General features: G+C 39.7%; 2 protein-coding genes across 20 annotated transcripts in view; one reads left to right on the top strand and one right to left on the bottom strand.

Annotated features, from left to right (window-relative positions):
• CASK (calcium/calmodulin dependent serine protein kinase) overlaps positions 1–18,266 on the top strand; it is a 350,328-nt gene that overhangs the window by 170,008 nt on the left and 162,054 nt on the right. The gene's annotated exons all lie outside the window — the stretch shown is intronic.
• GPR82 (G protein-coupled receptor 82) lies at positions 6,452–18,239 on the bottom strand. Of its 7 annotated transcripts, none has more exons than XM_034648757.1 (4): positions 18,141–18,239; positions 10,930–11,062; positions 8,759–8,822; positions 6,452–8,627 (listed from the first exon to the last, which is right to left on the bottom strand). In XM_034648757.1, exon 4 carries the CDS (start codon positions 8,591–8,593, stop codon positions 7,583–7,585), a length of 1,011 nt encoding a protein of 336 aa, XP_034504648.1. In that variant the 5' UTR covers positions 8,594–8,627; positions 8,759–8,822; positions 10,930–11,062; positions 18,141–18,239; the 3' UTR covers positions 6,452–7,582. The 7 variants fall into 7 exon arrangements, with proteins under 7 accessions (XP_034504648.1, XP_034504650.1, XP_034504651.1 ...); XM_034648759.1 differs by lacking the exon at positions 18,141–18,239 and adding an exon at positions 17,953–18,076; XM_034648760.1 differs by lacking the exon at positions 18,141–18,239 and adding an exon at positions 16,768–16,845.

Here is an 18,266-nt window from a genome sequence, read left to right as displayed (position 1 = left end):
GGCAGCATGGCTAGTACCCACATAGGCTGCACTCTTGTGGCATGTCCGCTGAAGTGACCAGAACAGCTAGGAGCTTGCTGGGCCCTCTTCGTAGTCTCTCATTCAGGGTATTCCTCCCTCCCCCCAGTCCTTCTTCCTTCTCTCCCTGTCTTCATGGGGCCCCCTCTCCAGCAAGACGGTGTCTCAGGGCTCCAAACAAGCAAAGGTGGAAGTTGCCAGGCCTCTTGAAGCCTAGGCCAAAAGTTGACACTGTGTCATGTTCTCTGCGTTATGTTAGTCAATAGGTTAAAAGACTAGCCTAGATTCAAGAGGGGGAAAAATAGATCATGCCTTCTGGTTGGAGGTGCAACATATGTGCACAAGGATAGGAACTTGTCTGTTGGCCATCTTTACAGACAAGCAAAACAAATGATTATTGTCCAAGTTAGAGGGTGGGAAATACCATTGAGAGACAGAGCCGGAGAAACTTCACGGAGGTCATGTTTGAGCCTGGTCTTGAGTCATAGGGAAGTTACATGAAGACAAGAGGGCATTTCAAGGAAAGACTCAAAATTAGTTCTGCATTGGATTTTATTAGTTTATTATCCCTAGGGCACATGCCAAATAATTTTGAGGAAGCACCCAGAAACATGCTGAGGAAGGGAAGATAGAAGTAATTCTCAAGCCGCAAGTAAGAAGAAACCACCTGAAAAGGCACCATCATCCAGTTGGCAAGTGGACTCAACACAGAGCACACATTAATGTTGACATTCATTGTATTTCAGTGCCTGAAATCTATACGTTTTGTGTGGTAGATGGAATACTCACATTTAGCTAATCAATAATTTTGAATTTGGGTAAATTTTTTTTAAGACATTCATCCAAAACTATGTATCGAGTGCTTCCTGTGTGTGGGGGGGCACTATTCTAAGAACTGGAGCTCTATCAATGAACAAAACAGACAGAATCACTGCCCCCATGGAGCAAGCTGACTTTCTAGTTCAGGAAGACCAACCCTAACCAAGAGCATAAATAAGTCAACTATATAGTAGGTTAGGAGGTGAAAGGGACTGCAGGGGGAAACAGCGGCCAAAGGGATAGGGACTGCTTAGAGAAGCGGTTGCAGTTTTAAACAGGTTGTCAGAGCAGGCCACATTGAGAAGATGACATCTGAGCAAGGACTCACAGGAGGAGAGAAGGTGGGCTGACTGATATCCAAAGCAAGAACATTCTGGGTAAAAGGAACAGCCAGTGCAAAGGCACTAAAGCAGGAGCATAACAGGCCTATTTGCAGAATAGCAAGGAGGCCAATGTGGCTGGGGTGAATTGAGCCATGAGGAGAGTAGGTAGGTAGTGGGGTTAGAGAGGAAAGGAAGGGAGGGGCTTTGACTTCTACTCTGAGAGTAATGACGATTCCCCGGAGGGTTTTGAACAGACTGTGATCTGACTTTCCATGGTAACAGCAGTTCATTGCTTGGTTGGTGATACATTGAACCAGGGACTCACAGGTGGAAGCGGGGAAACAGGAGATGGTCTTGCCTGGCTAGACTAGAGTGGTAGCAATGGAGGGAGTAAAAACGTAGATTCAGGATATATTCTGAAGGTTGTGTTAACAGGATTTGCTAATATATAACTTCAGTAACTCAGGTAACCCAAAGTAGTTTTATTCAGGACCTTGTCACAGGAGTTTTCCAACATTGTGGTCATTATAAAACTTGAATAATGGTACGTCTCACACGGCTAATAGTTTCACATTTCAATTTGACGTGTTGTTAATGTTTGCTAATATAGCAGCCTATTAGCTTTTCTTCACATTCAGATAGCCTATGTTCAGTGACTGGCCTGTGTGTAGATTTCATTTGTGTATAGGTTTTGGTTTCTGTAGTTTGTTTTTATCAAAGTTTTCTTCCCTTACGCTTAACTAAAGAAAATAACAAGAGCATTGCGATGCTTTATTCCTTTTAGAAGAATTTAGATTACTTAATCATCTATTTCATCTCACCAAGAATATTCTCATATTCTCTCCCTTTCCTTCTCTCTCATAATCCTTGGCACTGATCCCAAAGCATTGGGTTTTTCCAAAGGTCCTGGCATTTTATTGCTTAGTAATACTTTTTTCTTAACTTGATAGGCATTTCTTTTTGAAATCATTATAATTGAGTCTAAAAATGTTTGGTCATATCAAAGCTAGATTTGAGTATATGGTACCTCGTGACCTGCAGTGGGAACTTGCTTTGGAGAAGCATAAATTGCATAAAAAGCAATTGTGTAAACCTTTAAAATTCAGGGAAGCATATCTTCACATAGTACAAGTTTCTCCCAACTCCCAAATGTCCCACACTAGTGACATTTTGTCAGGTACTTTGTTGTGGGAGGCTGTCCTGTGCATTATTGCCTCTACTCACTATATACCAATAGCATTTCCCCTTAGTTGTGTCAATCAGAAATGTCTCCGGTTGATGCCAAATGTCCCCTGGGGCACAAAAGTCACCCCTGGTTAAGACCCACTGTATAATACTACATTGTTCCTGCTTTACCTCCCCACAGGCATTAATTAAGGCACGCATGCTCATTTCCTTTTTTTTTTTTCTGTCCTCTTCCATTTCATTCCTCATTTTCTTGTGAGAGGATGTGAAAACTTTCATTATGTTTCATGTCTTTCTCTTTTCTTCCTCTAACCCCGAAATTAAAAGAATTCTAGAAAGAAATAGTACAGTTGCCAAGGTAAATGCAAAGCCTGGCTCCTTGCCTGCCTTCTTTGGCTCTGTTAAGCATTAAGAGTCAGTGGGTTTTTCTTGTCTTCCCCAACGCTTGGAGACAGCTTTACACTTGGGCGTGGAGAGACGTAGCATTCTTAGACCTTTCTGTGGCTCTGACCTACTGACATCCAGTTTTAATAGCTGAAGTTGAAGTTACACCGCTTCTCTAAATGCAAATAGCCATGCGCACAGTCACTTTCTGTTCCGAGTGGGACCTGTGCCCAGGAGGTTTGGGGGCTTGGTGTTTAGTTCTCAAAACTGTGCAAAATCCCGTAGCCAGACAGTCATAGACACTCAGCCAGAAGCCTCCACCCAAGCATTTCTGCATGTGCTTCCTTGAAATGGTTTTCCTCCTAACTGGTGAACACGCCTGGCTGCTCTCTGGTCCCCTTCTGTTCTCAGTTCCCCTTTCACCTGCGTAGGGCCAGACTTTATAAACAGGTGTTCATCACATCACACTAGTTGCCATGGCATTGTGGATTTCGTACAGTATTTCTTCCCCTATAGCTCTTGGTTGCTGACATTTCTTCTATGTCTCTTATTCCAACTTTCAAGAGGCCACTCAGATTGTATAAAGAAATTGAAATTCTCATTAAAATGAAAACATGGTTTTTTTTATTCCTTATTATAAGAGGCACACTGATTCAGCTTCTGCATTACTTTTGTAAGGTTGAACATAATCCACATGTTCAGCTTGAATGTGGGGTTTTAATAATTATACTTGGAAAAATCTCATGAATTCTAAGATCTTAAATTTGTCTTGTGTTCCTAACTGCTATGCTTCTCTTCTCCCACCCCACCCTTCCAAAAAAAAAAAAAATCAACTCTTTGATTTAGAAAGAAAAGAATGAGGGCCGCCTGGCTGGCTCAGTCAGGGGAGCATGCAGCTCTTGATCTTGGGGTCATGAGTTCAAGCCCCATGTTGGGAGTAGAGATTACTTTAAAAAAAAAAAAGAAAAGAAAAGAATGCCTGTGTCTTTTGCTTATTAGATGTGAATTCTTTCACTGCTGCTCTCCTTCTGAGCCAGGGCAGCAAGCGTGTATGATACGGCCAAAGCGTTTTCTCCTGTCAGGTATAAAACCTTTCTTGCTGTCATAACTCTTCCCATAGGTATCAATTCAATTTGAATTTGGGGACAGTCAGAGGAAGGTCCGTGGCATTAGACTGCAGGGTTGAAATGCTTAGCAAATTACCAGTGTCCTCTGTGCTGCCTTTGCAGTTTGCCAAGCCAGATTTCCTTTCAGCTTGTCTTCCCACGTTTGTTCTCAACAATCCCCACCCTGCAGACTGCGAGCCCAGGGATAGGCTGGGAGAGTCCTTACCAAATAAAGGAGATTGACATCTTCCTCTTCCACCCAGGAAGTAGAAGCTCTTCCAGGTTGAGTAGTCTATCCTAAGTTTGCTTGTCTAGTCTTAATGGTTGTGTTCCCAATTAGTAGTTTGAAAGCCACCTTAATCAGAGAGTGTATGTGGAAAGGATAAAAGGGAAAACAAATATTTGTCATGCCTGTTTTCTGTAGTGAAGATATCTTGTTGGCCAACAAGCCAAAATTTGGGGCTTCTGAAATTATGTTTGATGGTAACCCATGCATTAAAAACATTGTTTTTCTCAAACGAGTGGTTGCCAGAGGGCAGGGGAGCGAGGGATTGGGTGAAATAGGTGAAGGGGGTTAAGAGGTACAAACTTCCAGTTATAAAATAAGCTAGTCATGGAGATGAAAAGTACAGCATAGAGAATACAGCCAATAATATTGTAGTAATGTTGTATGGTCACAGATGGTGGCTACACTTACTGTGATGAGCATTGAATAATGTACAGAATTGTCAAATCACTATGCCGTGCACCTGAAACTAATCTAACATATAACATGACATTGTATGTCAATTATTTTAACAAAAATTTTTTGAGCACAGTTTTTCTGAAATCCACACTTTAAAGGTAATTTAGAAAAGTAGTATTTCATATAAAATATTTACCATGACATTAAATGGCCAGTTTGTCAATTACACAAAAAATTCAACATGATTTACAGTTAAACCTGTTCAGAAAAGTATCTGTGGTGTAAAGATAAATGTGGTGATAATCTCAGGACAGAGAATTAAAATGGGAGTTTTCTGTCAGAATGAGTAACTTTTTTTTGTTTGTTTTTTTATTATATTATGTTAGTCACCATACAGTACATCCCTGGTTTCTGATGTAAAGTTCGATGATTCATTAAGTTGCATATAACACCCAGTGCACCATGCAATACGTGCCCTCCTTACTACCCATCACCAGTCTATCCCATTCCCCCAACCCCCTCCCCTCTGAAGCCCTCAGTTTGTTTCTCAGAGTCCATAGTCTCTTATGCTTCATTCCCCCTTCTGATCACCCCCCTTTTTTAAGTCCCTTTCTTCCCCTACCGATCTTCCTAGTTCTTATGTTCCATAGATGAGAGAAATCATATGATAATTGCCTTTCTCTGCTTATTTCACTTAGCATTATCTCCTCCAGTGCCGTCCATGTTGCAGCAAATGTTGAGAACTCTTTTCTTTTCTGATAGCTGAGTAATATTCCATTGTATATATGGACCACAACTTCTTAATCTAGTCATCTGTTGAAGGGCATCTCGGTTCCTTCCACGATTTAGCTATTGTGGACAATGCTGCTATGAACATTGGGGTGCATATGGCCCTTCTCTTCACTACGTCTGTATCTTTGGGGTAAATACCCAGTAGTGCAATGGCTGGGTCATAGGGTAGCTCAATTTTTAACTTTTTAAGTTAAGAATGAGTAACTTAAAGAGAAATTGCATACCTCTTTTCCTGCCTTTTTTAAGTGTAGGAAACTAATTTGATAATATTTTATATCTCTTACTTTAACTTGTGGCAATGTAAAGTGATGTTTTAATAATGATTTTTAGAGGAGATATATAGTGAGATTTAGTACTATGAGATTTAATACTGTGTCACTTATGTAAAATGAAAGCAATGATTGGACACCTCTGTTTACGGCCAGCACTTAGGGAATCACCTAGAGTTCCCAGGTCTGCCTTTGTGTCTGCAAATTAACCCACCAGAGATCAGATCACTGCTATAATAGATGTATACTGTAAACATTTGAAGCCAGCACACATTTTCTTCAGGCTTTTTTCTGAACATTTTCTTCTCTCAGTTAAGCATTGAACTAAAGGGAAGTGGGAAGGAAATATTTACTGTTTGTTTTCTATTCTTTTTTAATGAAACGCAGATATGTTAGAAAAACCTCTAGTGACGTTGAACACATGGCTCTTGGGGAATCTGTACAAGTGTATTGTTTCTACATTTTTAATTCGGGAACAAAACATGCTGTGAGATTAAAGGCTTGGAAGTGCTGTGTGAACTTACATTAAACCTCTTTCCAAGCACTGAAGAAATGACCACGAAGAGAAAAAATGAGTCTTTAAGCAGTCTGTAATGAAGTAACAGGTTAACATTAACATTTATTCAACTTCAGTTTCATTTAACTATTTTTGTCTGGTTCTTATCTGAGCAGAGAAAGTAAGTACCATGGGTGTAGAAATGAAAGCAGACTATAGTTCAAAAGGCGCTGATGATCTTTTTGGGAAAATAAAACACATTAAAAAAATTTTTTTAATTAGACTATATATAGCACAGAGTATAGTCCCCATCATTTATCTTCCTGACAAGACTACATGAAAGAAAGAAATGACTGAGAAATGCTTACTGTTTAAATATTTATTTAGGTATCGGAGAAAATTGGGGTGACTTATCTATGCACTTCAGTTTTTCATTAGCAAATTGGCATCGTTTATAGTGGTGATGATTAAAATACATGCAAAGCATATAAGCAGAGTGCCTGGCACATAGCCAGTGCTTAGTGAATGACAGCTACTCAGAATAGTAACATCATCGATTTAGTAATAGTACCTATGAATTACGTAGTATTTTTCCATTCTACAGATGACGAAATTAACACTTTAAGAGGGTAATTTACTGAGGATTGTCTGGCTAAATAAGAGGTTCAGCTAGGATCGAACCAGGGAATCTAACTCCAGAGCCCAGTCTCTCAACAACATTACTCTTATACTGCCCTTATTATTCATTCATCTATTTTCACAAAAATTAATTGAGCATATCTACATGCCAGGTACCATTTGTCATTAATCACATTATTTATATTGAATACAGAGGGAAATTTACAAGATACAATGAAGATAGGCATATAATGACATCGTATTTGCTCTTTATTTTGACCAAGCTTACCCCGAATATTTAAGTATACTTATAAAAACACCAGCTTAATAAATACTGGAATCAATGAATATTGCTTCTTGCAGTAACATAAGCAGATGACACAAGATACTGTGTTTATAAAACCTTGGATTTTTACACTTGTTATTCATATATCTAGATAGGACATAAGCGAGATAATTTCTGATTCACTTTTTTTCTCTTACTCATTTTTAAAATTACCAGCAAAACACTAGCCTTGGATGAGCCGTTATATTGCAACTACAAGAAAGCAGAAAAGTCATAAACCATTTGCTGCTTTATCCTACAGTCATGACATGTTGTGTTCTAAATAAAAGCATACAGTTGAGTTTAAAGAGAAAATGGTCTCTGTTGCTTTCCTATGCAGTGAGATCCTTTCATATGCTTGATTTTTGCCTCTGAGGATCTCTGCCATCTCAACTTGCAGTGTTAGTAGAGCTGTAAAATGAATTTTATGATTATTTCTAAAACCAAAGAGGTTTTCCTAGTGCCTGCTTTCAAGCAAGCCGTGACCTGTTAATCATGTAGTTTAATATCCCTAGTAGCCCTATAAACACTTTTCTATTTGGTGGTGGTTTCTATTCAGAAGTCAACTATAGGCTTGTATATGTGGGGAATCAGATTTTGCAAAGAGATTATATAGTGTCTTTTTGAACGTTTTATCTAAAAACAGAAATATAATGGGGTCTGTGCTACTTCTGGCTGATGCAAGACAGGTGAGGATATTTTTAATTTCAATTAAATAATTCAGTTGCTGACAGTTCTCGCTTTGGTGTAGAACATAAAAAATGGGTTTAAAAATGCTATATGGAAGGAAGCAAACTATTAGTAGAACCTGGATGACCAAAAGATGCCTTCTCACAGAACTATAAGTCAGATCTTTCTCTATAATGGAGGTACAGGTCCTTATTTTTCTCAGATGGCTGACAAAAGAGTAGTATGATGTTAGTACGATTAAAAATGAAAATCCGATAAATGTGGTTCCAATGAGGCCTGCGGTCTGCGAGATCACGGCTCCCAGTTCCGTCTGCCGGTTATAGCACACACTCTCGTCTCCTTCTGTAGCCTCTACAACTGAGTAGTATATGATAACTGGAATAATTACGCCTAGTACGACTCCCCATATGTAAACACACAGTTTTCTAGCAAAGTTGGGCTGGCGAAATTTTTTCAGTAAATGGCCATAAAATACTTTCTCGTAGCATGAAGTGGTCTCTTGTACTGAATCCTTTTTCATTAAGGTTGCATAGCGGCTTATGGCAATCCAACTTAAAATTAAGAGGCTGACGAACATACTTACATGCATGGATAGAGTTCCCAAAAAATTGACCACCGTGCATTGTGCAGATCGATATTCCCACTGAAAACCTTTCAGGAAATAGATACCCATGAAAGGCATGGCACTGCACACAAGTAAGTTTGCAGTCACGAGATGTGCTAGGTAGATGTGCGTTGATGTTTTCTTGCCTATTTTTGTTAAAAATACCCATTGAGAGAGAGAATTTCCAAAGAGACCAATGATACAAAGGAAGGCATAAATGATTGGCAAAGCCATGGAAGAGATCCTGGATGGTTGAACACATGTTGAGTTGTTACTCATTTATATCAGATTTTCTTGCAGTTTTGTCCAGGAGCTAGAACAGAATGGCATATATTTAATATTAAAATTATAGATGGTGTTTACTGAATAGTTTTTTAAAAGCATTGGGTGAAATAGTCATGTAAATGTACTGAATGGAAAGGGGGAGTATAGATGCTTTCTCACCTTTTCTAATCACAGTTGTCCAGTGAAAATAAAAGTAAGACTTGATTATGGATAGCACCTTTGTCTAAAAAACAGAATTTGATACAAATAGTTAAAGGCCTGAGATTTATCATTCTTTGATTGGTTTTTTGCCTAGAAAGGTAATTAAAATACTTTAAGGCACATGCAGGCAATACACGCAGGCCAAAGGAAAGTGTTGCGGAAGTATTTTGTGGCCACCTTCATAGAAGACTGATTTTTAATTATCACCTTAATTGTACATAAACTGTACACAAATACTTTTAAAAATGGTGTCTTTTCATGGTGAGGTTAAAAGCACCTCTCTATAATCTGGTACCATTAGCATAGTCTCATTTAGTATTTCAGAAGTAAACTTAGTCCTACACAAACAAATACTCAGACAAGAACCTGAATCGAACAGAAGGGAGGTATAGTGACCAAGGATAGGCCCCAAAATCCCAAGGTCTTTACCAAAAGGCATCAGTAATTTCCTATTCCAAATATTTAATGTTAAACCGCCATACTTTGATTTTTTTTTAAGTTTTAAATTCTGTGTCAAAACCATAGCTGCCGTGCTTGTTGGTTAGAGTGCCCTCATGTATCTTTGTGTATAATTTTAGTACCTTGGTTTTTCAGAGAATATGATTTTTTTAGAAGATATTTTAATCACAGCATAAGTGCAGGCATGGTTTCTGCTTTTTTTATGTCTTATTTTTGTTTTTAAGTATTTTTTTGTAGTAATCTCTACACGCAACACGAGGCTTGAACCTACGACCCCGAAATCAAGCGTCACATGCTCTTCCAACTGAGTCAGCCGGATTCCCCTATGTCTTTTTTTTTTTTTAATCTTTCTTGCATCAGATGGTACACATGAAGTGTTGAAGAGTCACATACAAACTCTTTTTCATTATTTTGTTCATTCCTTGTTTCTTTCAGGTGGGAATAACAAGTTTTTGGATTCTGGTCAAGTAAGAATCATGAGCTCTATTCAGAACATGCCAGAACATTTTCTCTGTGTTTATCACCATAGCTTTCTAGGTACCACATTCTCTTTTATAAAAATCTAGAGTGGGGATTCTTTAAACCTTTTTTAAAATCACATTCTGTCTTTTGATAAACACAAAAATGTTACCACGCATCTGCCTTCTGAGGTGCCCCCTGCTCCTCAGAACTATTTCACTCTCTACCCCTCTTCAGAGTCACCATTTTAAGTTTTGCATCATGGATTACAGAAATAAAGAGGGTTTTTTGTTTCCAAATACAATGTTATAGTTTTTAAATAATTTTTTAAACCAAACAGTCCCCACACAAGGACTTTGAAAGCTTGAGGGCTGTACAGTGTCTCTAGATTCAGATATGGAGACCCTTCACTAATGTCTGCCAGTGTTTATCATTTTATTTCTTTGCAATTTTTATTTAGAAAACTGTCCAGATGCTTCAGAGTGAGTTTATATCTGAATCCAGTGCAGCCTAGCAAATTGGAATCTGGTTGCAGTTAGTGTACTACCAGTTCTAAATACATAAAGCCTGATCTGTACCTTGACTGATTTAAAAACTAGTCAGAGAGTGAAATAAGCCAGTTTCTTTCCTAAGAAAAATTTATTCGATCCAAGTAGATTTTCATACATGAAATGGAACTTCCGGGGTGCCTGGGTGGTTCAGTTGGTTAAGTGTCTGCCTTTGGCTCAGGTCATGATCCCAGGGTCCTGGGATCGAGCCCCACATCGGGCTCCCTGCTCAGCAGGGAGTCTGCTTCTCCCTCTCCCTCTGCCCCTGCTTGGGCTCGCTAGCTCTCTCTCTGTGTCAAGTAAATAAAATCTTTAAAAAAAAAAAAAAAGGAAAGAAATGGAGCTTCGTTTTATGGTGATAGTAAAGAAAAACACTACCTCTGCCTTGTGTAGATAATGCATTAAATACTAAAATCTGAAAAGGTAATAGTGCTTCTGTATTCACAGATCATATTCCCCTTGTTTCAAACTAGCCCACCTCATACAGCATCTGCCATCGCCTATCACTGTCACCTCGCTTTGCTATTTTACACTAGCAAATACTTCCAAACAAAAAGGAGGGGAAAAGTCTCTGATGATCAGTTTTCAAAATTTAAACATTTTAGTTCTATTAGAGTTTTTATAGAGTTAACTTTTAAGCTAAAAGTAAGTGATCAGTCTTACCTGCACAAGTAGTTTACACCAGTCAAGGCTCTGTTGTTCAGGGCAGGGATGCTAAATTTCAGACTTAAAATTCTCCGACCATCCAGGATCTTTCAATTCCAGTCAGTGTAACCAGATTCTTGCATGACACCAACTACAGTGGGGAGAAAAGGAAATTAAACAGAGTATTGGAGAAATTCAATAGTTATGGTAAATGTAGCAACTACCTCTCAAAAACCTCATTTCTCTATTTCTGTGGTGGGAGGAAGTTGGTGGACAATATATATATTGTACTTCCTTATGATTATTTCATGAACCAGCTCTACCTCAAGTAGCTTTATATTAGCATGTTTGGCTGAAGTTCAAAGGTTTAGTCCCCATAGCTAGTTTTATACTTCACCATGGTAGATGGAACCACTTCATAGTCACCAAAGAAGATATTGGTACAAACTTGTCTGTAGAGTTGCTTGTGGACGTTATATTTGCAATTCATCTTTATCAAGAATAAAAGGAAACAAAACCCAAAGTTTTCTTACCAGTAGCAGCTTACTAGAATTAGATATCATAGAGCTAGAATAGAACTTCATGATCATCTATGGGTACAGACCCTTCGTTTTAAGTATAAAAAAGTGAGACCCAGGGTGCCTGGGTGGCTCAGTTGGTTAAGCATCTGCTTTCAGTTCAGGTCATGATCTCAGGGTCCTGGGATCGAGTCCCGCATCAGGCTCCCTGCTCAGTGAGGAGTCTGCTTCTTCCTCTGCCCCTCCTACCCATTCGTGCTTGCCCCTCCCCCTCGCAAAAATAAATAAAATCTTTAAAAAAAAAAACAAGAAGTGAGACCCAGAGCAGCACACTGTAAGTAAGTACAGACTGCACTCAGGGATTTGTGTTCCAACTTCGTTACCAAGTGAACTAAGCGGTTCTACCTCCAGCTGCCCTGGGAGCCCCCCATTCAGATTCAAAGTAATGCACATTGTTTGGAACATTTCATAATGGATTTGGGGAATCCCGGAAAGTGCCAGAATCTGAAGACCAAATATTCCTCAGATAAAATGGATAGTTACATCATGTTATAAAGAATCCAGTTTTATATATAGGATTGTTGAATGAGTCTACGATCTAGTAACATAAAGGAAAGCTCAGTGTGCAGCTGAGGAGCCAAACTTGCTTCACATGCTACCCTCCCTTGTATGGTGAAACCACCGGGAGGGAGTCTGAGAATGGGAACAGAAATCTAATTTCATCAAACCTGTGCACTTCAAGTTATCAGTAAATCTTCATTTAAAATTAATAGAAGGACCTTGCCATTTCTCATAACCCCAGTCAGTGCGTGTCTTATTTCGTGTTGATTGCGTAAATCCTCCCTAATGTTTGCTAATTGTTCTCTCTAAAACAAAAGTGAGAACTACCTGAGTGGATTTTGTTCTGCTGTTCATCTTTGTAACGCTTGCCATCATTTCATTAAGAGCAGTGACACATGCGGTGTTATATGGCCATGGATTGCAGAGCAATTTGGCCTCTCTGGAATTCCTATCATTTTCACTTCAACAATTTCTCATGTCCCAGGAAGGAATTACTAAGAACAAAAAACCAGTTTGAACTAATTTACAATAGGATGGAAATGGAATGCTGTTTATAAGTGATTGAGAGATCATTTTAATATTACACTTCAAGGCTTAAGCACCTTCAGTCAAAAAAAAAAAAAAAGAGAGAACACGCCCTTGCCCTCCACTACCTTTCCTCCATTGTCCCAGACTCAGTAAATGACACCATCACTACCTCGTTATTCAAGCCAAAAACCTAGGAATTATCCTTGATTCCTCTGTTGCCTTCACATCTCACAGCCAGTCAATTCCTGCAGCTTCTCCCACCACCACCAGTAGTCGCCATACTTATTGAAAGATTATTATGTGCCAGGCATCCTGGTCTGTTTTATGTGTCTTATTTCATCTTCACAAGACCGTGTGAAATAAATAGTATGAAATATATTCAATTTAAAGATGAGGAAAACAACCTCAGGTCACATAAGTTGCCTAAGATCATGTAGCCATCTGTCCTCACAACATGGTGACTGGCTTACATACACACACACAAACACATACACAGCAAATGACTCAAGAAAACAAGACTGTAGCTGCAATATCTTTTTTTTTAATCTACCCTCTGAAGTCAGCACTGTCACTTCTGCAGTATTTATCTTGGTCACACAGAGCCAGCAGTGATTCCGTATGAAGAGGTAAATAGCAGGAGGTGATGATCGTTGGGAGCCATCTTGGAAGCTGGCTACCACAGGATGTCAGTCAACCTTTGGACCAGGGAAAAGTCAAAAGTACTTCTTAAAATGATTGTCAGGCAACTAACTGATCATTTATTGAGCAAGAATGCCTGGATGGGTGTATGTTTTGGCATTTCTTCCTGTCTCTTGATTTTTAGTGCTCTGTATTAAACAGTGCGATTCATTTAATGAATGTTTATTGGAGTTCCTACTATGTTTCTAGTGGTGTGTGGAAGTCACAGAAGGATATTAGCCACAAGCTAACATAGGGTCTGTGGAAATTCAAGAGCGATTCCACAAGCAAGTCGAGAATTCAAATTAATACTGTGATGTGTGATACCTTAGATGCTCTACAAATTAGAAAAGGGAGAAAACCGTGAATCATAATGGTTCTGGAAGGCCAAAGGAACTAGAAGGAAAGAGAACACATGCTAAGCTATAATTCTGTGCTAGGTAGGGGCTGGGCAGAGCATTTTACATAAAAGAGCTCTAACAGTGGGCAGTAGAGGTCCCATTTCACACGTGAGGAAATTGAGTTTGAAAGAAGTTAAATAGCATGCCCAAGGCAACACAACTGGTAAATTAACTTGAAAGCGTGTATATTTATTTTTTTCAATCTCATCCTCTGCCTTTGAAAGCGGAAATTATTGGCCTTTCTCGAGGGTTAGTTAGTTGTACCTGGTGGTACTTACGGTAAGTAAACTGGGGTCCAGTTTAGAATACTTTTCACTTTGTTCAAACAGGGTTTCCTGGCCTATATTCTGAGGTAGCAGAATCGACTATGGGAAGAATCAAGTCCAATTTCTAATCTTTGGACTTCAGGCTAAGTTGTATCCCATCATTAGCACTATAAATTCTTTATGGGGTGTTTTTTTAATTCCTTAACTGAAATATAAGGAATTTTCTAAGAAATGCTACAACTGGTAGAAAAGTGTAAATTTCAGAGCATACAAAATTAACCAAAATATAACTTGTCAGGTGGAAATTTCGAGGATTACAAGTGCTCTGTACAAGTGGCCCCCTTGGACTTTTCTCAGGCCACCAGTAGTTCTCTTTGGTTTCTCATTCATCTTTCCCTTCCATGCCCTCTGCTATCCAAGTGCAAATGCTCTTGTCCAACGCTTCTAATTCCTTCCTACATCATCCGCCAAACACTGATCTCCTGGGTGTTCTGCTCTGACCCTTATGATTTACTTCTCGAGGTGTTAGAGTAGTTCCCCCGGAGTATAAGCCCTGCCTTTTGTTAAGTTTCCTGCTTTCAAGATATTTGTGTGAGTGTCAAGTGAATGTTTTTCACTCTGGCCCCAGAACTCATTTGGTGTCGTTCAGGAAGAATGGTTCAGAGGGCAGGCATGTGGTCATTTATTCTGACAGTCTGTGGTGAGCTGTGTACAGCAAGGGTACATGAAACTTTTCCTGACTCATGTGGATTATAGGGGTCAGAATTAGGGTCCCTTATCAATTTCCATCAGAGCCAGAACCCAGAGGACACAAGACACATCACTCATACCTGAACCTTACTGCATCAACTAGACAGTTATTTTAGGCTGGTGTCTAAACTGGCTGCAGTTAGCCTTTTTCTGACCAGTCAGGAGTTCAGGGCATCGGGAGGCCTGTGTGCAGAAAGAGCAGACAGGCCTCACATAGTCTGTGTTAGATAGAGCATCGCATTCAAAAGATAAGTGGTTCTCCCAAAGGGGGAGGGGCAGTGGAAGCCTTTTATCCAGTTCAGTGCACACCCAAGGCAGTGGTTACCTTTAGGGGGAGTGAAAGACAGACCTGTTACTCAAAGCTGTGGTTTGTTCAAGGCTCGCTGAGCCCCCTGCTCCCTTCAGGATGTGGTGTCTGGCCACAGCCCCATCTCCACTGCACTGCTCACAGGTCCTTGCTGCTACTGCGAGCAGCTGTACTTACGGCTGTCCCACCCTTAATCAGGGTTTCAAGAACTTCTACTTTGAAGAGCTGATTTCTCAGCAAATCATGGGAGTATCTCCCTCAAGAACTATTTTTAAAACAGCAGAAATTACAGTCCAGAGTTTGAAAGTTTATAATCATGCAGAAAAGTGATTAGCTTTGTAAGAAGGGTCCAGTGACAAAATGTAAAAGGACCTACTAATCAGAGTTTCATTATATTTCACCTTTGGCTTTGTCTTTTCATATAGGTTTGCATGCACCAGACAGACATGGTCTTCTAGAATTGCACACCACAATAACACTGTAGCAGTCTTGGTGGCAGTCGTAAGAACTGGAATGCCCTCTGAGGTGGCAGAGGGAAGTAGATGGGAAATTAGGTTTAGGGAAGGGAAGAAACTCCAGCATTGGATTAGATGAGGCAAAAGTCTTTTTGAGGACAGTCAAATTTTGAATTTCAACATCTTTGAGTCAGTTAAGTTTAATTCATTCATATCCTGCTTCAGAACCTACTATTCTTTTTTTTTTTTTTAAGGTTCTTTGAGGGGCGCCCAGTCGGTTAAGCGTCTGCCTTTGGCTCAGGTCATGATCCCAGGGTCCTGGGATCGAGCCCCGCATCGGGCTCCCTGCTCTGTGAGGAGTCTGCTTTTCCCTCTGCCGCTCTCCCTGCTCGCTCACTCTCTCTCTCTCTCTCTCTCTCTCTCTCAAATCTTTTTTAAAAAGGTTCTTTGAAAAGGAAAAGTAGAAAAATTTCCGAAAATGAAACATTTGATGATAGAATTCTAAAAACAATTTAGGCCATCATATTGCCCCAGGTCCAAGATATATCCCTACACCTCTGTCCTGGGAAACACCACCTTACATGCAGTGAGATTTGGGGAACTGAAAAGGCATCCTACATCAGTTCCCTGGAACTCTCACCACTGTCCGTTTCTTCCCAAGACCAAGGTTTCCTGGCCAGTTTATTACCAGTCATTTCTTTTGGATTTCTAGATACAGTTTTCTTGAGGTTAAGTCCCCTGCTCGACGTCACTTCCTCTCCTTATTCAAGGGGCAAAAGGAGAGATGTGAAGGGAAGGCGAGGGACAGTTGGGTGCCTGAGGTCTTACCTCCTGTATCGTTAGTATCTAGGTTCAGTTTCTCTTATTAAGAGGCCCAAGTACTGAAGTAACGAACTTTCCCAAGAACCGCTTTTAGGAAACTTAAAAATGGCAGCCACTGAAGTGCTTTTTATATATATTCGATCAGTTTTTAAAATATCTCTGACTTAGATACTATTCTAACTACCATTTTCTACATGAGATTTAGGCCGACAGAAGAGAAACAACTCGCCAATGGCAATAGAAATGCTATAACATAGGGCTTCGATTTGGACTCGGGCAGTGTGACTTCAGAGCCCATATTCTCAGCTGCCACCAGAATCTGGTTTATTGTGTGGGGTAAGGTGACCGAGTATTCCCAGTGACCAAAAATATATCTCACTTTTATACCTGTTTGCAGTTTTCAACCTGAAAGCTTATTAACTCCTGCCCACTCCCCATTGTAGAGGTACCTTTTTCCCTTTGTAACGTGGTAAGTAATCAGAGGGTCCTATTTTGAGACTATGTATTATTTACCTTTCACTCCGTTGATTTTAGCATTCATTGATGATCCTTGCCTAAATCAGTTCTTACCTTGGAGGCAAGATATATCAGATTTGACGCAGTCAGTTGAAGGCATCACTCTAAACAGATCTTGGTGTTGAGATAATTCTCAGATGGTGCTATCTGTGGCATGGCTTCTAATATTACCATGTTTTCTCTTCTTCCCTGTCCTCCATCAAAACCCAGCCTAAAAGGTATCATTTTAATAAACCAACAAATAAAGCATTGAAGCCAGGAAACATAAGTTCTCTGGAGTGCCATACCTCCAGAAATACCTGGTAGAGAAAAATGGAAAAAAGAAATGGCAGTTAAATGCTTGCACATGAGTCTGCAACTCATGCCTTTGGCGGTGCTGTGGCCAGCAGAGGGCAATGTATTACCAGCCCTAGTTAAACCTCTCTTGCAATTAAAGGCTGAAGCAGAAGCTGCCCACGTTGCTCTATTTTCCAGCTAGAAAGTTAAAACCATTTAAAAGCTTGTTTTTTTTTTTAAGTTCTAACAGCATGATAAACATCATTATTTTGCTAGCTGAAAAACATTTTAAATGTGAAAGAGTAAAAGTAATTGTATGGACAAGGATTTCTATCCTTAAGATGAAAACCCATTACCACGCCTCTGCCTTTAACGGGATATGTCCTTTGGGGACCTTTTTGTTTTGTACTGGTGATTATCACAAGAGTTGCCTTTGTAAAACACTCACAACTACAGTCATCCTAGCAGTAAAAAGAAAGGCTGACATTTTAGTATGTGAAAGTTGTAATCATATTGTCTAGTTTTATTTAGCTTTTTTTTTTTTAAATCACAGCAGTTCTTGGACATAGTTTTTAAAAGTCAAAGAACACTGAAAGGCTTGTAGTGAAAGCATGTCTATTAATATAATTTAAAACAAATTTCAGCTAATGAAGAAAGTATAGGAGAAGTCGCTGTTTTCTTCCACTGTACGAGTCCTTCCTCCTATCGGCTTAATGAACTCTGCAGATCCTTTCATTTAAGAAACCCCTAACCAGTTGCCTTGTTATTTCCTTCTCTCCATCAGGGGGGAGCATATGCTTGTTTTTATCTGCGAGAACACATGGTTTGTTTAAATCTTTAATAACCCTGCCACTCCCCACCCTACGCTGGCTTGGAAAATAGGTATCTCTCTCTTCCTCACACACACAGCTTTCAAGTAAAAGAATTAAAGGCATTGTCTCTCTTGTTAATGAAATTACTTACTGTATTCATTGTTGCCTTTTTAGAAATAGTACACATACTTTTCGTTTGTATTTTATATGCATCGCTTATTTCTTGCTGCACACCAAACCACCCCCAGACTTGGTGGCTTAGGAGAACAGCCAATTTGTTCACTCTCAGTTCTGTAGTTTGTTCTGGGCTCAGCTGGGCAGTTCTTCTGTCAGTCTCACCTGGGGTCATTCATGCAGCTAGGTAGCTTCTTAGTCAGCTGGCAGCGTAGTTGAGAATCGGTGGTCCAAGATGGCCTCACTCTTATGTCTAGAGCCCCAGCTGGGATGGTTGGGCAGGCTGAGCGT

This window comes from Ailuropoda melanoleuca, chromosome X (assembly GCF_002007445.2).
Source record: "Ailuropoda melanoleuca isolate Jingjing chromosome X, ASM200744v2, whole genome shotgun sequence".
Lineage (NCBI taxonomy): Eukaryota > Metazoa > Chordata > Mammalia > Carnivora > Ursidae > Ailuropoda > Ailuropoda melanoleuca.
Note: the sequence above shows the minus strand (reverse complement) of the source record. Positions and strands in the feature narration are given on the sequence as shown.